Source organism: Trichomycterus rosablanca, chromosome 7 (genome assembly GCF_030014385.1).
Source record: "Trichomycterus rosablanca isolate fTriRos1 chromosome 7, fTriRos1.hap1, whole genome shotgun sequence".
In the NCBI taxonomy this organism is placed as follows: Eukaryota; Metazoa; Chordata; class Actinopteri; order Siluriformes; family Trichomycteridae; genus Trichomycterus; species Trichomycterus rosablanca.
The window spans coordinates 5,225,001-5,249,195 of record NC_085994.1 but is presented as its reverse complement, the minus strand read 5'-3'; the positions used below and the strand labels follow the sequence as shown (position 1 = coordinate 5,249,195).

Sequence of the window (24,195 nt, the reverse complement as noted above, 5' to 3'; positions counted from 1 at the left end):
ACAGAATCAAGGCCTTTTATTATTAAATCAGAATGAGTCATATGTATTGCATATTATTCAACATCATATCTTGACATGCCTACACGCTCCCAACAATCAGAGAGCCCTCATTTGAATAGCGTCTCGGGGAGATTATTCATAAGGTTTGTTTGAAGTTCAACAGTTTCCTCTCAGTCATCAGGGAGTTGATTTTCAAAAGGTAGAGAGGCTGAATAATGAGGAAGCCTGAAAGAATGATTAAATACACAAATCTCTCAGCTTCTTCCAAACAAAGTTTCACGGCGAATTTTCTTTCAGCGTAAAGGTTGACGCGATAATGTCCACAGAATGCAGGTAAGTGTTTATGCTAATGAATTTATCCAAGCCTTGAAGTAAATTTATGGGTCAAGCATTCAGGCTCCGCATTGACTTATTTTTTTGACTGCTTATGGGCATGTACCCAGTTCATATTCCAAGCTGAGATATTACAACGTTCTGTTTTTGCTGGGGCCATCTGAAAATGGATCAATCCTTTTTCAAGAATGCATAATCAAAAGAGCTTTAAACCTCCCCTGTTATAGAAATACACCATAGTGAACAATGAGTGTATTTAGAATAGAAATAGAGTAAAACGCCTTTATTTGTTATTTATATATATACAGAAGTATAGTACAATGAAATTCTATCTTCACATATCCCAGCTTGTTTGGAAGCTGGGGTCAGCCATTGTACAGCGCCTCTGGAGCAGAGAGGGTTAAGGGCTATGCTCAAGGGCTCAACGGTGGCTGCATGGCAGAGCTGGGATTCAAACTGTCAACCTTTCAGTTGATAGCCCAAAGCTCTACCTATACAATTTGTTTTGTGATGATGAATATATTGTACTGGGATCAAATTGTTCACACTGAATGTTTTGCAGCTTGAGAAAATAGTGTTTATAAAGTTGTGCTTGTCTTTTTAAATTTCCTCCATCTCATGCCCATCCACACCCAACTCTCTTTCTGGGAGCTCACCTAGTGTCACGGCATTTCACGTCATGTTATGCGTGGGATTTGCTAAATAATGTGGTTGGGGTGTTGCTCATGCATTACTGGTCCTGGCTGGTTCTGAGGGTTCACTCAACATCTGGGGCAACCAGGGTGGTTCCATCATGAGGGCCAAAAATGCCGCAACACCAGGTGAACTCCCAGAAAGAGATTTGCAGGACAAATAAAGTCAGTATTGTGTGGGTGTCGATGGGCATGAGATGGAAATTTAAAATAGACTAGCACAACTTTTTGCCAGGTAATGGGGTTGGGGTGCCGGTCGTACATTGCTGGTCCTGGCTGTTTCTTAGGGTTCACTATCTTTCCTTTGTTCTGAGAACTAAGTTGTCATATTGTGACATCCAGTTCTCAGTTCTGCGCTATGCCTTTTTTATCCACTTTCTCTGTTGCGGGCTGCTCATGTTTTGTGTCTTTTATTTGTTAAATTGTATTTTAAATTGGCCAACGTATATTTGCTTTTTAGCCACAGTATTGTTCTACCTTGGTTTACAATGTAAATTTACTTAAGCAGATTGTAAACATGTTATTTTATTTTTCAGAATGTATGTCATTTTTGTAATTTTTGCTCTTTGATTTTACTACTCATATCTTTTTCTCAACTGCTGCTACTACCTTTACTGGAAAGATGCCATGTAAAATTTTATTATACCTGTGTATAGTGACAATAAAGATTCTAATTTATTTTATTCTATTCTATTCCTAAATATCTTGAACTTGGATTCTTTTCATTCTTGCAGGTGTAGGGCTTCACCTCTCGCTTCAGTAGCAAAGTGTGACCCGCCTCGTTACAGCTTTAAGCCCCACATACACATTTTCCTTACATATGTCCACTGCAACCAACCATTTCAACCTCTATTAGCACCAATTCCATGGTTGCAGAGGAGAGCTTTTGCTTCCAGTTGGAGTGTGGACTCTTGCAGGACTCTTTTCTATGCATTTTGGAAGCCGTTACATGGACATGCTCATAAAACACATAAAAATGAAATGCAACTTACATACTAACTGGACATAGATAATGTTTGAAAAACTGTAGAAATATAATGATGACTCACTTGGCAGCCATTTCTTTGTAATATTTACATCTCAGTTCCTGTAGCTCAGACTGGGCTGTGCTCAGAGCTGTAAACACACAGAATACAGTTAAATGTTTTGCTTTTGTATAACCGAATGTATAACCGAGTGTTTAACCTAGTGTATAACTGAGTGTATAACCGAGTGTATAACCGAGTGTATAACCGAGTGTATAACCGAATGTATAACCGAGTGTATAACCTAGTGTATAACTGAGTGTATAACCGAGTGTATAACCGAGTCATTGACAGTTTAAATCAGTACGTACATGACTGGAGAGATTTGATCCTCTCTTCAGCATGAGCCAGTCTGGCAGAAAGAGTGACGTCCAGTTCATCTGCTTCCCTGAGGAAATAAAAATATAGAACATGCCACAATTTTTAAAATCATTATTATATAAAAAAAGAATTGATTTTTTATGCCTTTTTTCTGGAAAATGTAGTAAAAAGAAGAATCTAAGATTTGTTAATTCTCTTGAATTCTCTTGACAAAATCGTTGCAGTTTAACACGTGGAATTTGTGCTTATTCTTGTCTGATTGATACTACAGCTGCTCAACAGTCCAAAAACAATAAATTCTTTCATTATAAATGATGGGGGAGAAGCAAACGATTCCTGACTCATACAACAAAGAAACTATGGAAAAGGTACAAAACTGAACAAGCACTACTTGGTTAGTAATATCAGAAACGCTGGGATCATGTTTGATCAGTGATCAGTTTCCTGTCATGGAACAGATGACGTACCTTTCTTCCAGGCCCTGATGGTTGTAAATGGGTGAGTCACCATCTTGGAGACTCTGTGTGCTGTTTGGGGTCATCATATGGGGCAGTCGTTTTGATGCCTCGACTCTCTGTATGCTTACAGATTTTTCTTCTATGCTTTCTGTAGGAGAGACCATGAGAGGGTGTTCATTTATGATTGTACTGCACAGCCCTAATGATCTACAACGCCATAAAAAAGTGTACCGACAGTTATATTTCTACTGTCACACATTATCTAATTATTTAATTGAATAGACAGACAAACAGGCAGACAGATAGATAGATATATAGATAGGCAGACAGACAGACGGACGGACGGACAGACAGACAGATAGATAGAAGGACAGACAGAGAGACAGATGGATAGACAGACAGATAAATGAATAGATAGATAGATAGATAGATAGACAGACAGACAGACAGATAAATAGACAGATGGAGAGAAAGAGATAGATAGATAGATAGATAGATAGATAGATAGATAGATAGATAGATAGATAGATAGATAGATAGATGGATGGATGGATGGATGGATGGATGGATGGATGGATGGATGGATGGATGGATGGATGGATGGATGGATGGACAGACAGACAGATAAATGAATAGATAGATAGATAGATAGATAGATAGATAGATAGATAGATAGATAGATAGATGATAGATAGATAAATAGTAGATAGATAGATAGATAGATAGATAGATAGATAGATAGATAGATAGATAGATGATAGATAGATAAATAGTAGATAGATAGATAGATAGATAGATAGATAGATAGATAGATAGATAGATAGATAGATAGATAGATAGATAGATAGATAGATAGATAGATAGATAGATGAATGCTGTTTCAGAGATTTGTACTAAGGTTCTGATTGGATGTCAGGTCACGTGTCTGTGTGGGACTGGTGAAACAGGAGATTGGATGCTGACCTGCACCGTTAAGGCACTCCAGGTGTCTTCTCCAGTGGCCTGAAATGTCTTTGACTAGAGCTTCAACATCAGGAGAAGAGTTTTGAAGCTCAGTGAGACGTTCCTCTAGCAAGTGGGAGGCTTCCAGCAACGGAGCGGGGTCTGATTGTACATGCACACAAAAACAGATAGAGAGAGAGACAGAGAGAGAGAGAGACAGGTATCAGTGTTAGTAAACCATTAAACAATGTTGTGCATGCCTGCCTTATTGCTCATGTGAAACCGGTTCAATTCCACACACTTAAAAAGTGATTTGAACCTAAAATAAGACAAATTCTTTGCTCAAAGTAAACTCTACTAACAACCAGCAGCCTCGACTCCTCCAGTTTGTCTTAAATACTTATTAAGATAAATCCAGCGCTGTGGGAGGGAATAAAAAAAATTAAAAATGACAGAAAAAGAAGTAGCAGAGTACAAAAAAGTGAGATTCTGTAGCACAACAGAGGAGCTGTTTTGCAATGCATGTGGCTCAGCGTGAGGCCCATGGGGCCAACTAGGAGGCTGTTTCTGCGCTAACAAGTCTCCTCTGGATCATTTGATCATTTAAATTATTATGCCAGGAATCCTCAGGAGGCACCTCAGCTCTCCACATCACAGGGCTGTTTTTAATCTTCCTCTCTTGCTTTCCTTCCCTGCCTGGTGAAAGAAAAAAACCTGAAGCGTGCTGTGTGCCACTCGGAGAGGAGTGCCGCTCTTGTTGTGCACCTGCCTGCAAAGGAAGGCAGAGGGGGCGACTTCCAGTACCGGCATCGAGAAACGAGGGCTCATGGGAGGGTAGCTGGCAAAAGGAGGGTGTGTTTTTTGTGTGTATATACCAACTCTCTTATATTTACACTTAGAAGCACACATGTAGGAGTGCACATTTACTGAAAAGTCTTTCTAGAGTAAAGAAGAAAAACATCATTCTTAGTACTGCAGTCAGGATTACCTTCACAGAGATAAACCTAAAGTCACAAACACAGAAGATCGAGTCAAGTCAGAATGGGATTGATTATGTCTAAATCAAGTTCAAATAACAGTAGGACGAGGTCGAGACAGAGACAAAGTGTTCTGGTACAGTAAAAAGAAACGAGACCCATTTTTGTACTGATTCTACATACAGGCAGAGGAGGCGATCAGCCATAACATTTATAACACCTCCCTAATATTGTCTAGACCCCCCTCGTGCTGCCAAAACTGCTCTGACCCCTCATGGCACTGACTCTAGAGGTCAAGTGTATTGTGGTTTAATAGGGCGAGTGCACTTTAAATCTGATGCCACATTTTATAGATAACTGAGGAATATCAGAAAATCTTATTTATATTTATTAGAACAAAATCAAAGCATTATAATGTGTGTAAATCAGAAGTGGATATATGCTCTAACAGTATATTACATCAGGAACTATATTAAAGGATGACATGGACATGGTTTCGATTCCCCAAGGTATTTTCTGTGTAGAGTTTGCATGTTCTCCCCATGTCTGTGTGGATTTCCCTGGGTGCTCCGGATTCCTCCCATAGTCCAAAGACATGTGGTCAGGTTCACTGGAGCTACTAAAATCTGCCATCATGGCTAGTACAGTAGGACCGTATTTTCAGTTTCTGTGATGTTTCTAATGAGTGTGAATAATGAAGTTAAAATAAATTCAGAAATATCCTTAATACTTTCTATCAAATAAGAAGAAAATAAGATTGGGCTTTAATAATGCCACTTTTATACTCAGCTTTATTGAACAAGCATAAAAATAATTGTAATTTGTGTATTTTCAAGGTTATAAGGGTCTAATGGACATGTCATTTAAAAATTTTCCAAAAATCTTTTAATAGGATTTGAGTCAGACACCATCTACTGTACTTATTTTTAAAAAGATGACTTTATCTTTGGGGTAGATATGGTGTTAAAATCTCCAGATTTATCTTTGTAAATGAGATTAAAGTCTCCTCTAACATGTACTACTACATTTAAGTGTTATTCAATGCCATGTAATATCCTGGTGCCATTTGCAAGCTTTGTTCAGTGCTCGGCATGAGCGGTGCGGTAAAACGTCATCAAAGTGTGAATATGAGACGAATCTGCATTTGCATGGAATAACCATCAAATCAAGTCTGAAAGCTCCACGTGTATTTGTGTTTATCTAGATTTTCCTTCTGTTTCACTTTTAAACTTGTGTTACAGCTCGAGGTTCTGAGAAGTTATGAGATTCAGCTTTTCCATCAATTAACATTGTTTAATGTATTAAAAGAACAGCACAGGAACACTAAACCTCTCTTAATTATTACTGCTCATAAGTTCTCTCCACTAATGATATTCCTCTACAATAATTCACAATATTTTAATACAATGTCACGACTGCATAGCCATAGCCAAGCCATAGCCATCGTGTCGCCTGCACAGGAATTAGATATACGCAAACGGGGACAGTGCACATTGGGGTCAAATGTAGATTCCCAGCACCAGCAAAACACTGGACACAAGATAGGAACCCTGGTCACTTATTTACTTAATCACCCAGACCAAATAACAGACAAGCAGATGAGCCACTTTCTGTATGTATTTGGGAGATGAAACCCAAATGGACGTTACGAGAATGTGGCAAAATTCTCACAGAGAGTGACTACCAGGTCTTCAAAACCCATGTTGTTCTGCAGCACCTACTCTGACTGGTCCTCAGGTAAAAGAAACATAAACATGAAATGCCTGAACAAAATTTTTTCCCACCTTTTTTTGAAATCTGGGGTCAGAGCACAGGGTCGGCCATTGTACGGTGCACTGGTGCTCAAAGGCCCAAAAGTGGCTGCACGGCAGATCCGGGATTTGAACCCACAGTCTTGAAGTTGGTGACCCACAGCTCTACCCAAAAGGCTACCGCTGTCTAACTGTGGTATTGTGTTTCTGAGATCATACACATAACCCTTCTTACTCCAAACATGACGAGCTAAATTTCAAGGATTTCTATTGTTGTTCTGATGATTGGAATATCAAACTGATTTGTCTAAAAGCTTAAACGCTCATTTTAACATGCATCTCATAAATGTGCTTCTGTTTTAGAAGAGAACGTTTAAGCGAGCTATAGGAACTATTGGAATGATTGCTTATTGTTCACTGTATCGCTTGCACTGTTTACATTACGAGCTGCATCTGGCTTCTCTCGGATTTTCTGACCCAGTCGTTAGAGCACATTGTACGTGTGGGGTGCCTGTCTGTGAACGATTAGAAAAAGTCCAGACTCGTCAGAAAATACAGACTCAGATACAGGACGCACTCCGGCCCACGGCAGTTCAGAAAAGAAAGATGTAGCCCTTTAGCTGAGATAAGATGCACATACAGGAGGGAGCGATACTAAAGCGCCGATGCACGAAAGCCTTGTAAAAAAGTGAGCGAGCCATAAAAGCAGCAGTATAAAGTGCAATAGTGTGTGTGCTAAAGTTTGGGTAGTTACACCAGCTCAGCCAAGGTTGCGTCAGTCACCTGGGACGCCGTGCTTAAGAGGACTGAGCTTAAACCCGAGCTGTTCCGCACACAAACCGTGAATCCTGGCAGTGCTTTTACTGCGCACCCTTTTAAATCCGACCATCAAACGCTCGGAGCCGATTCTCTTCAGCGCAGAGACAAACCGACCGTGATTATCAATTAGTTCCATACACAGAGTAGGTGAAAGTGAGCCATGTAGGTAAATGCACATATGGCTAAAGCAATCAGTTCCATTCAAACACATCAGCATATAGTGTCAAAACATCCTCAACCATATGGAGTGAAGTGCTGATGAAAGCGTGAGCCGGAGCTCAAAAACGAGCTGCACGTTTCTCTGAGGAAAACTTCACACAGCACGACTTCATGATATAAAAAGATCAACAAACTTTCTGATGTCTGGTTCATTTTTATTGAAACACTGACCAGCAATATGTGGCTAAACTCTAGTCACACTGTCATCTACATTTGCTGCATTTATCAGGCACTGTTGTCTGAAGGGGGGCGGCACGGCGGCTTAGTGGGTAGCACTGTCGCCTCACAGCAAGAAGGTCCTGTGTCTGCGTGGGTTTCCTCCGGGAGCTCCGGTTTCCTCCCACAGTCCAAAAACATGCAGTCAGGTTAATTGGAGACACTGAATTGCCCTATAAGTGAATGTGTGTGTGTGTCTGCCCTGCGATGGACTGGTGCCCCGTCCAGGGTGTTACTGTGTGCCTTGCGCCCGTTGAAAGGCTGGGATAGGCTCCAGTGACCCTAACTGGATAAGCAGATAAGAAAATGAATGAATGAATGAATGTTAACTGAAGGGCAATTGAGGGTTAAGGGCCTTGCTCAAGGGCCAAACAGCAGCAACTTGTAGGATCCAAAACATTTGATGGCATATCTTTGGCATCAATTACAACACCAGTCAAAGTAGGCAGCAGTTGGCAGCTTAATGAGTGTCGGAGGAGTGAGCTAACAGCCGGGACTCCCAGAATGCACAGGAATTAGATATACACAAACGGGGACAGTGCACATTGGGGTCAAATGTAGATTCCCAGCACCAGCAAAACACTGGACACAAGACAGGAACCCTGGTCACTTATTCACTTAATCACCCAGACCAAATAACAGACAAGCAGATGAGCCACTTTCTGTATGTTTTAGGGAAATGAAACCCACATGGACGTTACGAGAATGTTGCAACATTCTCACAGACATTCTCACAGACAGTGAGCAGGGGTGTGTATCAAACCCAGGTCTTCAGAACCCATGAAGTTCTGCAACACCTACTCTGACTGGTCCTCGGGTAAAAGAAACATAAACCAACACATCCAAAACACTGGCTATTAGTACAGAGTTACTCCTGTTTTGAAGTCTCCACTTCTCTTTTAAAAACATTAGTGGCGACGTTGGGCATTAATGTCCGGCTCACAGTTCATCCCTGGAATGTTGGATGGGGTTGAGATCAAAGCCCTGTGCAGGCCGGTCAAGATCCTCCACCACAAACTGTGCTTACATAAACATAAAAAGAGCAACAAGTCTTCAGTGGCAACAAAACACACACACACACACACACACACACATGCACTGATTATTCTATTACACTATATGTACAAAAAGATTGGGACACCTACATGTTACACCTACAGGAGCTTTTAAGACATCCCATTCAAAATCCATAGGCATTAATGTGGAGTCGGTTCCCACATTTGATGCTATAACAGCCTCCACTAGTCTGGAAAGGTTTACAAGATATTGGAATGTATCTGTGGGAATTTTTTAGGGCATTTGTATGGTCAGACACTGATGCTTGATAAGGGGTTTGATAGGGTTGATGGGGTTGAGGACAAGTTCTTCCCCACCAAACTTATTCAACCCTGCCTTTATGAAACTTGGTTTGTGCATTAAAGCACAGTAGCTTCCACTCTTCTGGAAAGGCTTACAATATATTGGAATGTATCTGTGGGAATTTTTGCCCATGTATCCAGAAGCTAGGTGTTTGTGAGGTCAGACACTAATGCTGGACAAAGAGCTCTGTGTGGGCCTGTCAAGTTCTTTCAGACTAAACGTATCCAACCCTGCCCTTATAAAACTTCCTTTTTGCACTGGAGCACAGTAGCTTCCACTCTTCTGGAAAAGCTTACAAGATATTGGAATGTATCTGTGGGAATTTCTGAGGGCATTTGTGAGGTCAGACACTGATGCTGGACAAAGGGCTCTGTGCGGGCCTGTCAAGTTCTTCCACACCAAACTTACCCAACCCTGCCTTTATGAAACTTGCTTTGTTTACTGAAGCACAGTAGCTTTCACTGTTCTAAGAAGGCTTACAAGCTTGGAATGTATCTGTGGGAATTTTTGCTCATGTATCCAGAAACTAGGTGTTCGGAGGTCAGACACTAATGCTGGACAAAGTGCTCAGCCGGCCTGTCAAGTTCTTCCACACCAAACTTACTCAACCCTGCATTTACAAAGGTCCTTCCCCAAACTGTTCCCACAAAGTTTAAAGCATAGAATTCTGTCCAGTGTGAAGCAGTCTAGCAAGTGGATGTGCACTTCTCAATGCGCTCTCAATGCCGGTCCCAAGTGGGTGCGTCAGGAAGGCCAAGTCTGGTATGAGGACCAGATCAATGGTGGTGACCCTTATTTTTGGGAGCAGCCAAAAAATACCCTCAGATCATCTCTGAGCACTTTGTTTACAGGATGTGCACACATGTAAAACTACTGAAAGTCCTTACAAATCAGAATCCAATAAAGCTCCATGATTAGAGTCCTCATCCCTCATCCCCACGTGCTTTATTCCTTTAATATGAAAATGTGATCATTAAATGGTCTGAAATGTCAATATCACTCTCACTGCTCGAAGTTTATTCACGTTGATTACACAAACTATTAGAGAGTGTCAAACCTATTCTATCACCTCTAATCATTCCCTGGCTTAATTAAGCACACTAATGACTTCTTAGCAAGAGTCTCTTCACCAGACCCTGCCGCTGATGTGAAGTAGGACACACCAGACCGGCGATTACCCTTAATGAGTTTGTCCTTTTATTGTCCATGTAAGTGCGCTGTCCATTTTTAAATCAGCCTCTAACTTCGTTACACTCGATTGCGCGCGAGCCCTGAGGTCAGGCTAACTAATAACAACGCAGCGCCTTTATGAATCAATGCATCATATTCACGAGTCCGTCTACCCATGAGGAAAAAGACCGGGGGGCTGTTCTGATGCTCTGGCTGATTCTTGGTTTATTCTTAACCCTGATGTCTGATCGCTATTGTTCTCTTTGGGCGGGAAAGCTCAGGTGCCTGATCAGCGTGACCTCTATTTAGGAAGGGAGGAAATGTTACATTTCAGCTAAATGACAAGCAAACAACTATCACAGCTAACCAGAAAGATACAGAAGCACAAAATAAAGACATTAGTATAAAACAAATGCATATATAGGCTTTATGGTCTCATTATTTCTTATAGTTAAGGACCTTAGTGTAACATCAGATGCTAGATTAGAATTAGAATTTTAAAGTACATAATAAAAACAAGACACTATTCCTAACCCTAACCTCTTGTTGCCCAAGCTAATGAAAAAAGCTAATGCCATTACAGTACAGTGTACTTTACTGGCTAGTATTTACAGAGTGATTGGTTCCTTCCCACCCAGTTTTACCACAGATCAGATGTAATCCCTCTACTATAGATATACCGATAAGCCATAACATTAAAACCACCTCCTTGTTTCTACACTCACTGTCCATTTATCAGCTCCACTTACCATATAGAAGCACTTTGTAGTCCTACAATTACTGACTGTAGTCCATCTGTTTCTCTGCATACTTTTTTGCCTGCTTTCACCCTGTTCTTTAATGGTCAGGACCCCCACAGGACCACCACAGAGCAGGTATTATTTAGGTGGTGGATCATTCTCACCACCGCAGTGACATTAACATGGTGGTGGTGTGATAGTGTGTGTTGTGCTGGTATGAGTGGATCAGACACAGCAGCACTGCTGGAGTTTTTAAACACCTCACTGTCACTGCTGGACTGAGAACAGTCCACCAATCAAAAATATCCAGCCAACAGCGCCCCGTGGGCAGCGTCCTGTGACCACTGATGAAGGTCTAGAAGATGACCAACTCAAACAGCAGCAATAGATGAGCGATCGTCTCTGACTTTACATCTACAAGGTGGACCAACTAGGTAGGAGTGTCTAATAGAGTGGACAGTGAGTGGACACAGTATTTAAAAACTCCAGCAGTGCTGCTGTGTCTGATCCACTCATACCAGCACAACACACACTAACACACCACCATGTCAGTGTCACTGCAGTGCTGAGAATGATCCACCACCTAAATAATACCTGCTCTGTAGTGGTCCTGTTGTGGTCCTGATCATTGAAGAACAGGGAGGGTGTATACTCGCCTGACACACACTCCCTCTGACGTGTGTGCAGTCCACCAATCCATTCTTATTCACCCATACTTTAGTGGATTTGTGTGTGAGGTCGGCTTCGCGTACAGAGAGCCACGCCCGATCTCTGTGCTCCTCTACTTTCTGTACAGGTGCCCAGAACAAGGAGAGTTCTTACACAGCATTAATGACCCCACCAGTTAATCTGGTCTTTCCCACCCAACTGTTTAATTGTTTTGATTTTGTTACAAATAAACTCATCTGTGTATAAAATTTTACAGATTAGCTAGCCGCTCAGGTGGCGCAGCGGTAAAAACACACGCTAGCACACCAGAGCTGGGATCTCGAATACATCAAATCAAGTCTCAGCTCTGCCTGCCGGCTGGGCTGAGCAGCCACATGAACAATGATTGGCCTGTTCTTCATATAGGGGTGGGGTATTAAGCCGGAGAGGAACTCTCTCATAACTGATGCAACTACGACCTCTGCTGGCTGATTGATGGCGCCTGCACAGAGGCAGGGAAAAGAGTGCGGATCAGGGTGTGTCTCTCCGTACACAGGGCTGGTCTGCAGTTGATCTCGTCTGGTGTAGGTGACAAAAATGCATACAGCTGCTGCCCACATGTCGGAGGGGGAGTGGGTTAGCTTCGTTCTCCTCAATCAGAGTGGGGATCGGCATTAGTGGAGAGGAAGCATGATGCAATCGGGCAATTGGACGCGGTAAGAGTCGGGAGAAAAAGGGAAGAAAATGCATAAACAAAATAATAATAAAAAATAAATATATATATATTCCAGATTAGCTCCTACTCCACCCACCACATCCTACTGACTAACTGTTGTGCAGTTGAAACCAGATTTTTTTTTAATAAACGCCGGTTGGCAATCCACGCTTCATCCACTGCAACCACTGTACTGAACGCATGATGCAACTTCTCTTAACTTCTGACTCATTCGGTGCTGAGGATGATCCGAGCTGTTCTCTGAGTTACAGAGGTGAGGGGATGTCGAGCCTGGGTGGCCCGTACGGAGCGACACGGAACGCCAACAGGAGCAGGTGTGCCAAGGTGGTCCGTCTTGGCCCCGTCAGCAATACGCCGTCATTAGCCAACACGGGCGCGACGGGGGGCAGCGCGGCGTCTCTCAGGCCCCTCAGTAATTACGCTCTGACATAATTAACCCAGCAAGCCCATTAGCCCGGCGATTGCTTGAAAAAAAGCCCTCACTATAATTATTTGTTGTGTGCATGCTAATGAGGCCAGCTGTGCACCCATCGTACAACATGAACAAATTAATTTACAAGGCTTGTGCTTCCAGAGGCTGTTTTTAAAACACATGCTCCAAAATCCCAGACTTCTTTTTCTGTTTGTTTTTATTTGTATTTTAATCACATGACCGTTTATACTCAGGAGTTCTCCTTCTTCCATTTTTACCACCTCTTTATCCTGGTCAGGGCTGCAGTGGGTCTGATTCATTGGCGAAAGGCAGGAAATTCCCCAGACAGGTCACCAGTCCATCACAGGGCACACACATACAATCACAGCTCCAGTGAGCCTGACTGGACGTCTTTGGATTTGTGAGAGGAAACCGAAACACCCAGAGGAAAGACACACAGACACGGGGAGAACATGCAAACTCCACACAGAAAGGACCTGGACCACCCCACCTGGGGCTCGAACCCAGGACCTTCTTGCTGTGAGCACTGAGAGCACACTGACAAGTGCACCTCCCATTGGCTAGACCACCTCCCAGCTTTGACCACCCTCCAGCCAGTGCAGATGCCCAACCAGCCAATAGCACCACTGAGATTCGAACCCTTTATCCCCAAGCAAGAAGTAAAACAGAATGAAGGAAAAAGTCACCAATGTTTTATTGTTTATGGCACATAATGAATACCATAAAATGACCATAACTTTTTTTTTTGGGTTATAAACAGCATTTGGAAACAAATCTAAGAAGTAAAACCAAAGTAGTGCGGAGTGAGGCAGAAAAAAAGATCAGAATAATAAAAATAAACAATAAAAAAGTAGGGACAAGGCAGCTCATTCTAAATTCAAAATTCTAATTTACAGCAAGGTTTCCTAATTTTCCTGCCACACTGGGCCATTTCTGCCTACATTTGGGTATGTGAGAGCAAATCACTCAGCACTTGCACACGTCTGGCATGAAACCAACACCGGGGCCTGTAATGTTGCCCTGAATTAGCAATAAGAGGCCCCCTGCCATCCCTCCTTCAGAATGAAAAAGCAACCAATTATACTGAAAACCCGCGGAAATCACACCAAGCACAAGAGCGTCGACCTGGATTTATTTAACCCCATTTTTTTCCCTCCAATACAAAATATTTTAATTTGACTGGTAATATTAGGAGCAATCCCCGTTCTGCTTTAAAGCGTTTTTTACAAGTCTGCCACTTAGGAGCCAAGTTTACCTTTTGATAAAACGCTCAGCCGAAATTCATCATCACAATCCCTCGTTCACGAAGCTCTCCAAAAGAAAACGCGACGTCTTAAATGTGCAGCTGAAATACACAGAGGGGATCGTTCTTTTGTTCCGTTTAAGTGAAGCGCCTTCGCTCGGCGCTCCACATATTCAGACTATATTAAATCGCTTTGCCGTCACCTTGATGTAGGAGAGGAGAGGACGAGCGCGATAGCGAGACGCGTTTGTTTCTCGGGCTGCGTGCGCTGAAAAGACAAACTTTTCTCACAAAGCCTTTTTGTTCCAGCAGCAGACTGAAGGACAAGAGTCTGGCTTACATCAATGAGCATCACCTGTGAACGAGTGTTGAAAGAGACGCTCTGTCGCGGCTGCGTGGGATACGACTGAGGCCTGCTATCTCAATAAAGAGTCCCGAGATAAAAGAAGAGAAGTGAAGAGCAAGTGGTTCCTTCGAGCTGCGATCCGAATATTACACAAGGGCCGACGCCGAGATGAAACTTCTGAGGTCACAGTAAAATCAAGGCTGCTGTGAGAGGTGCCTTTGTTACGTGCACTTGTTAGTGGTATCGAGACGGCATCTTGATATTTGGGTGATTGTGACAGGTTACTTTGGAAATATACGTGACATTTTAAGATGCATGTTTTAAATCATTAAAAATGAATTTTCGAGACTCACTTGACACTTGATCTGAACTCACATTTACACAGAGCTGAGTGGAGTACTGGGATAAAAATGTGGCAAAATGCTAATCACACTTTTCAAAATGTAATAGAAATGTTTTAAAGCCTTGCATCCTAAACAAAGAGGAGTTTTTAATTGTTCGGCTAGTAAACATTTACTTACTCTAGTTTAATGGGGGGCAAAATGTTCAGGTTTTTACAAAAGCCCAGAAAGGTCATGTGTTCATTTTTTCAAGGTTTTGAGCAAAATTAAATCTAATAAACATCTGTCACTTTCTGGAAGTTTGAAAGTAACCCTTCTGTTCACTGTGAGTCAGTTATCCTTCTCATCTCTTGATTAAATGTTATTCTTTGTTGGTGCATCACTATTTTTCTTTTTGTTTGATTAGGATTTTACCGTCATGTTTTACACTTTGGTTCATTCATGACAGAAATGGTAGTTGCTCATTACACAAGATTCATCAGTTCACAAGTTTAACATCAAACACAGTCTTTGGACTGTGGGAGGAAACCGGAGCTCCTGGAGGAAACCCACGCAGACACGAGGAGAACATGCAAACTCCACACAGAAAGGACCCAGCCCGCCCCACTTGGGGTTCAAACCCAGGACCTTCTTGCTGTGAGGAGACAGTGCTACCCATCGGTTGGACGAATTGCTCAGGTTAGAAGGAACAGACTATTTATTTACCTAATAACACATTTTAGGCTGTATATTATTATTATTATTATTATTATTATTATTATTATTATTTACATGCTGTTACCTTTGTCAACCTGAAAAACACTCATATGGCCTTTCTGGGCTTCCATAAGTTTTTTTTTCTTTTTCTCTCAGGCAGCTGTTAAAGTTTTAAAGCCATATCTGTGCAGTGAGGCAGCTTTGATGAAAGCAGTGAATGCTGTTACACAGTACATTTATTTATTTATCATTTATCTCCAGTTTACCTCACTTGCACGTCTTTGGACTGTGGGGGGAAACCCATGCAAACACGGGGAGAACATGCAAACTCCACACAGAAAGGACCCGAACTGCTCCACACTGAGCAAGAAATACAAGAACTAAAAGAAATACATAAACTAAAGTAATAAAATGTGTTTAAAATATATAAAATATCTGTTTTTTCAACCCAGAGAGAAAATAACAGCAACATTTCAGAGGTAGACGATTCACTGTCAGCACTGTATGGGACTGTATGAGTTGCATCGTGAGGTGAAAGTGCGTTTACATGTTACGTACCTACACTGATCTGACCAGGATAAACAATAGTAAAACAGACAATGAATGAATTTATTCGCTGCTCAGAAAACATGAAATATAACATTTGTGTGTTATTGACTCTGTACACACACACACACACACACACAGATACACCCTTTAATATGATCCCTGTGGGGTTTCTACCTCCTTAGGGATCTATTGGCTAGGCCGGCTCTTTTATGAACATAATGCATTATTAAGCACCTCAAACATCTCCTGGGCTTGATGTTTATTACTGCTCTTATTAATCACCAGCACATCATCTCCACCCATCCACAGAGTCTTCATTCACTATTCAATCCTGCAACACCATCACCACTTACCCACCCACCAATCCACACACACATACACACACACACTCTCCTTGCTCTCAGTTCTTTCAATGACAGAGCTCTCCACTATGTTTTTTATTTTAAGCAAAGGTCTAATTATAAAGAAAATAATACATCAAACATCCTGAAGCTCTGAAGAAACGTGTAGCCTGTAGCATTCACAACAAATCCTCAAACACAAGGTCTGTCTGAAACATACACAGAGAAAAAATTGCGACCGCAGAATGATTTAGATGTTAAAAGTTAGTTAAATACTCGCTGACTTAGTGATGAGTTTAATTAGACCAGCCTGACTTTTATGCTTTACTTCATTAACAAGGCTTTACCCTGGCCAGGGTCATAGTGGGTCCATTACCTTTGAAAACACTGGGGGCAACAAACAACACTGTAGGAGGTTGTAGCCTGTACCACGCAACCTCCGAGCCACCAGTCTCACTCGACTTGAGCCTCCATCCAGGACTAAAGGAAGACAAGCATCAAGGCTCTTCTCTGTTCTAGCGCCCAAGTGGTGGAATTAACTTCCTCTGTCTGTCCGAACATCTGAGGCTCATCAAAAAAAAAACAAAAAAACAACACTTTGGTTCTAACAGGTTTGAGCAGATTTGTGTTCTTCGACTGTTGTTTACCTAAACTTGAGAAATGAAATGTTCACTTTGGAAGCACTTCTGTAAGTCGCTCTGGATAAGAGCGTCTGCTAAATGCAGAAAATGTAAATGTAAATGTAAATGTAGCCTAGTGGTTAATGTACTGAACTAGTAATCAGAAAGTTGCTGGTTCAAGCCCCACCACTGCCAGGTTGCCACTGTTGGGCCCTTGAGCAAGGCCCTTAACCCTTAATTTGTTAGACTGTATACTGTCCCAGTACTGCAAGTCTGTTAAATACAGAAAATGTAAACACTAGGTGCAACACGGGGACAAATCGACTAATTGAATTTAAATTATAAATTGGGGGCCATTCAGGTGGCGCAGCAGTATAACACGCTAGCACACCAGAGCTGGGATTTCGAATACATCGTATCGAGTCTTATGTGGCCAAATGAACAACGATTGGCTTGTTGTTCAGGGTGGAATGAGCCGGACTGGGTTCCTCAAAACTGGTGCAATTACGACCTCTGCTTGCTGATTGATGGCGCCTGCACAGTGCTGATCAGGGTGTGGCTCTCTGTGCACAAAGCTGATCTGCATATGAACTCAACTCGTGCAGGTGAAAGGATGCAGTCAGTAGTGCACACGTGTCAGAGTGTGTCAGTTGTGAAGTTCCTCAGTCAAAAGTGGAGGGTTGTTTTGGTAGAGGTGAAGCGTAACACAATCAGGGTAATTGAATATGACTAAATTAGGGGAGAAAATGCGGGGGAAATTCGAAAAAAAAATTACAAATTGGGTAATTAGATACAACTATGACTTGAAGGAATTTTTTGGGGAAAAGCAAAAATAATAAAAACATTTATACAAAATTATAAATTTCTGTTTAGGGTCTCAGATACCCCACAGCAAGAATACATGATTAAATTTAATAGATTTTTATATGTTTTCAGTTTCTGTCTGGTGTTGTTGAAACATAAGTTACAAAAAGAGGACAAAAGAAACAAAAAGAGGACAGAAAAAACACCTGCATGTCCCCCCTCACCACATCCTCATACAGTCCTCCTATTTTCACCAGTAAAATTCTGACCATCAGTACTGGAGGTGGTCGTTGCTCACCTGGGCCTCGACTGATCTGGTATGTAAATACTAGGACTGGCTCCATACCACTTTTTTATGTCCGATACCGATACTGCAAATTGAGTATCTGCCGATACCAATCCGATACCATCATTTCTCCTCTCCAGCAACTAAGCAGTAATAATACATGTCTCAATGCACCATGGTTAAAGTAGCTATCTAAATAACAACGCTCAGACTGTGAAACAAATATTCTAAATGAATAAATACAGAAGCTACATCACACTTATACAAAACTGCTGCTTTTATTTTAACTTTTACACACAGAACATTTAGCAGCATTTTGGCTTGTTTAACAGCACTGTACAAACATTTTAAATTAAATCTGTATTTAACAAATAAATTATCATTTCAATATAAAATTCTAGATCTGTCAACTCTCAAGTCTACACCTTGAAGAGGCAGCAAAAATTATAAAATAAATAATAAAAAATATTATTTATAAACAATAAAAATGAAACAATTAAATAATAAAAAATAAAGAAATTTATCTATCTTGTCCCGGCTTGGAGATCTCTCACATCCTCAATGAAATTTAATCCATTAGTGTTATGAAATAAAACAAACTACACCGTTTCCTGTTTAGCCACAGACATCCTCTTCAAAATCCAGCAGGTTATGTGTTATTTACATTACAAGTGTTATTTACATTACAGGTGTTATTTACATTACAGGTGTTATTTACATTACAAGTGTTATTTACATTAACTGTTATTTACATTACGTGTTATTTACATTAAGTGTTATTTACATAAGTGTTATTTACATTAAGTGTTATTTACATTAAGTGTTATTTACATTACGTGTTATTTACATTAAGTGTTATTTACATAAGTGTTATTTACATTAAGTGTTATTTACATAAGTGTTATTTACATAAGTGTTATTTACATTAAGTGTTATTTACATTAAGTGTTATTTACATAAGTGTTATTTACATTGTGTTATTTACATAAGTGTTATTTACATTACGTGTTATTTACATTACGTGTTATTTACATTAAGTGTTATTTACATTAAGCAACAGTAACGGATCAAATTACACGTTTTTTCCTTCCCATGTCCGATCCAGTGATTTGGGCTAATATCTGACCGATACAGAGTATTGGATCTGTGCCAGCCCTAGTAAATACAGACTACTTTTGATCTGCATATTTGATTTGGCACAGTTTTTTAAGCTGAATGCCCTTCCCTCCCTATTTACCTAGGTTTGGGACCGGCATTGAGAGTGCACTAACATGTGCATCATCAGTGGCAAGTTCTGAGGATGCAAAAAGCTTAAAAATGAAACTTCTAATGACTACATATTATGCTTAAATATTGTTATTTCTCTGTTTTTACTTGGAATATAGAGGCCATCATGTTAAACTGAATTCACTCGCTAAAGAAAGAGCTGCTACACAAACTCTGCCTTTTCCAACAAGGCAGATCGAATAAATGTAGCCTACTCAGAGATAAGAAAGCTTCTACTTCCATTACTTGGTCATTAATAGAGCATTACACCTACGATACAGCTGTGAGCAGCTATTCCTGACGGCTCATGTAACACAATATGATGTTCATTTCAACATCAGTAAATTAAGGAGCCGATTAAGCATCCAATAACACGAGGAGTAGTTCTGCTGGTCACCACTAGCCAGCAGTGTAACACAGAGATTCAGGTCTCAGCATCATGTCCAAGGTTTAGTGTTAAATCTGTGAGTACATCTCTGTCCAGAATTATCACTTTAACTTCTATCTTACTGTTCTTGCCTGAGTCTGCTCACTTAGTTTCCTGATCATATGAAGCACCGCACCGACATAAAAGAACAGCAGCACAAAAACAAAAAAGGAACAAAAAGTTCCTCTTGGGAACAGAAGAGCATAAAAAACACAGGAAGTGGCAAAGCTAACACCCGTGGTGCGTGTCTTACGGCTACGCTCCCGGCGACGGCCAAGCAGGCCCCTCTCCAGGTGAGACAGCTAGAAGAAGAAAACACGCCCTTCCTGCTCAGCTCTGACTGAAGGATTCTCTTCTTCACAACAAGTGAGGAAACAGAGAGAGATTCAAGTACAACTTATCTCCACTTCACTTCGACAAGAAGACTGAAAGCTAAAAGTAAACGGAAGGCAGGCGGACTAGGGCAGGGACAAACACACACACACACACACACACACACACACAAGAGGGTGTTGCACACACACAAACACAACCAGGAATGGATTAAAAATATTCTACAAGGCCTGAAAGCAATAACAGAACTAATAAGGAACAGGACTGATCATATTTAAAAAACAAGACAGGTTCTGCCTTCAGAGAGAGTGTCAAGTCAAGTCAAGTCAACTTTATTTATATAGCGCTTTTTACAATATACATTGTCTCAAAGCAACTTTACAAAATCCAGGACCAACAGATACAAAAACCCCAAAAGTGTGTGTGTGTGTGTGTGTCTGTGTGTGTGTGTGTGTGTGTGTGTGTGTTTGTCCCTGCCCTAGTCCGCCTGCCTTCCGTTTACTTTTAGCTTTCAGTCTTCTTGTCGAAGTGAAGTGGAGATAAGTTGTACTTGAATCTCTCTCTGTTTCCTCACTTGTTGTGAAGAAGAGAATCCTTCAGTCAGAGCTGAGCAGGAAGGGCGTGTTTTTTTCTTCTAGCTGTCTCACCTGGAGAGGGGCCTGCTCAGCCGTCGCCGGGAGCGTAGCCGTAAGACACGCACCACGGGTGTTAGCTATTATTACAACAACTATTATTGTTATCACTATTATTATTACTATTATTATTATTAGAAATCAATTATCAGAAAGAAGCATATTATACATATGCGAATCAGTCCTCCATTGGGGGGGGGGGTTTGGCGCCTCACGGCCACCCTTATAAAATCGCTGCCCCCCCCATGGAGGACTGATTCGCATATGTATAATATGCTTCTTTCTGATATTTGATTTCTAATAATAATAATAGTAATAATAATAGTGATAACAATAATAGTGATAATAATAATAACAGTGATAATAATATTAATAATAATAGTGATAATAATAATAGTAATAATAATAGTGATAATAATAATAATAATAACAATAAATAGTAATAATAATAATAATAATAATAGTAATAGTAATTTAATGATAGCAATAAGAAAAAGAATAATAATAATAATAAAAATAGTAGTAGTAATAATCATAATAGTAATAATATTAATAGTGATAATAATAATAATAGTGATAATAATAACAGTAATAATTATATTAATAATAATAGTTATAATAATAATATAATAGTTATAATAATAATAACAATAATAATAATAGTAGTAGTAGTAATAATAATAATGATAATACTACTAATAATAGTCATAATAACAATAATAACTATAACAACAACAACAATAATAACAATAATAATAATAATAATAATAATAATAATAATAATATAAATGTAGAAAAACAATATTGATTAATGCTTACAAAAATATGCACAAAAATAAAGACTTGGTTATTTAACCATATTAAAGACACTATTTTTTCAAACAGTAAGATAGTAGTAAAATACTCTTTCCTCTAACACACACACACAAAGTGTTAGTATTAGACACGATGATACACAATTTTATTTTCTGTACATCTGTCTTACATTGGTATTTTGTAATTATGCTCAGCTGAGCAACCAGGGATTAAATAGTTGCTGACAAAACAGGAAAAACGGCGAGCAATAACAGAATGGAAATGTGGAAGCAGATCGGAGCGAGAGATTTCTGTCGACATCAGCCACAGAGACGTGAGAAGAGATTAACATGTAAAGAGTAAAGAACAAATCAGCACTTTATTCTGTCCTTCATTCCTGATACACAACCAAACAGGCTGCTGACAAATGAGCTCTGTGTTCCCCAACTTCATCAATACCTAACACACAATCAACAGCCAGCACGAACCAACACACACTACACACACCACCCTATACACTACACACTACATACTACACACTACACACACTACATACTACACACCACACAGTATACACTACACACATCACCCTATACACTACACACTACATACTACACACTACACACACTACATACTACACACCACACAGTATACACTACACACATCACCCTATACACTACACACTACATACTACACACCACACAGTATACACTACACAGTATACACTACACACATCACCCTATACACTACACACTACATACTACACACTACACACACTACATACTACACACCACACAGTATACACTACACACATCACCCTATACACTACACACTACATACTACACACCTCACCCTACACACTACACACATCACCCTATACACTACACACTACATACTACACACCTCACCCTACACACTACACACATCACCCTATACACTACACACTACATACTACACACCTCACCCTACACACTACACACATCACCCTATACTACACACTACATACTACACACCTCACCCTACACACTACACACATCACCCTATACACTACACACTACATACTACACACCTCACCCTACACACTACACACATCACCCTATACACTACACACCTCACCCTACACACTACACACCTCACAGTATACACTACACACTACACACCTCACCCTACACACTACACACCTCACAGTATACACTACACAACACACAATACACACCTCACCTTACACACTACATACTACACACCACACAGTATACACTACACAATACACAATATACACCTCACCCTACACACTACACACACTACACATCACATACTATACACTGCACACTACACACACTACACAATGCACACCACACATTACACACCATACACCAGTCTAACCAAGTTTAATAGCCTTAAACATCCTGTTCAGGGTCACAGCGCAACACCCTGAAACACTGCACGCCCGGTACACCAGGACAGGGCACCAATACACCATAGGAAATTACACACTTACAGTGTATCACAAAAGTGAGTACACCCCTCACATTTCTGCAAATATTTCATTATATCTTTTCATGGGACAACACTATAGACATGAAACTTGGATATAACTTAGAGTAGTCAGTGTACAGCTTGTATAGCAGTGTAGATTTACTGTCTTCTGAAAATAACTCAACACACAGCCATTAATGTCTAAATAGCTGGCAACATAAGTGAGTACACCCCACAGTGAACATGTCCAAATTGTGCCCAAATGTGTCGTTGTCCCTCCCTGGTGTCATGTGTCAAGGTCCCAGGTGTGAATGGGGAGCAGGGCTGTTAAATTTGGTGTTTTGGGTACAATTCTCTCATACTGGCCACTGGATATTCAACATGGCACCTCATGGCAAAGAACTCTCTGAGGATGTGAGAAATAGAATTGTTGCTCTCCACAAAGATGGCCTGGGCTATAAGAAGATTGCTAACACCCTGAAACTGAGCTACAGCATGGTGGCCAAGGTCATACAGCGGTTTTCCAGGACAGGTTCCACTCGGAACAGGCTTCGCCAGGGTCGACCAAAGAAGTCGAGTCCACGTGTTCGACGTCATATCCAGAGGTTGGCTTTAAAAAATAGACACATGAGTGCTGCCAGCATTGCTGCAGAGGTTGAAGACGTGGGAGGTCAGCCTGTCAGTGCTCAGACCATACGCCGCACACTGCATCAACTCGGTCTGCATGGTCGTCATCCCAGAAGGAAGCTGACGCACAAGAAAGCCCGCAAACAGTTTGCTGAAGACAAGCAGTCCAAGAACATGGATTACTGGAATGCCCTGTGGTCTGACGAGACCAAGATAAACTTGTTTGGCTCAGATGGTGTCCAGCATGTGTGGCGGCGCCATGGTGAGAAGTACCAAGACAACTGTATCTTGCCTACAGTCAAGCATGGTGGTGGTAGCATCATGGTCTTGGGCTGCATGAGTGTTGCTGGCACTGGGGAGCTGCAGTTCATTGAGGGAAACATGAATTCCAACATGTACTGTGACATTCTGAAACAGAGCATGATCCCCTCCCTTCGAAAACTGGGCCTCATGGCAGTTTTCCAACAGGATAACGACCCCAAACCCAACCTCCAAGATGACAACTGCCTTGCTGAGGAAGCTGAAGGTAAAGGTGATGGACTAAACCCAATTGAGCACCTGTGGCGCATCCTCA

At 40.9% G+C, this 24,195-nt stretch overlaps 1 protein-coding gene across 1 annotated transcript in view; it reads right to left on the bottom strand.

Moving 5' to 3' along the window:
* Positions 1 to 24,195, bottom strand: part of cux2b (cut-like homeobox 2b) — a 186,704-nt gene that overhangs the window by 26,324 nt on the left and 136,185 nt on the right. The window contains exons 5-8 of the mRNA XM_062998879.1: positions 3,793 to 3,933; positions 2,839 to 2,977; positions 2,362 to 2,438; positions 2,075 to 2,141 (exon numbers count right to left, since the gene is read on the bottom strand). Coding sequence (XP_062854949.1) covers positions 2,075 to 2,141; positions 2,362 to 2,438; positions 2,839 to 2,977; positions 3,793 to 3,933 — 424 coding nt within the window. The remainder of the gene's footprint in view (positions 1 to 2,074; positions 2,142 to 2,361; positions 2,439 to 2,838; positions 2,978 to 3,792; positions 3,934 to 24,195) is intronic.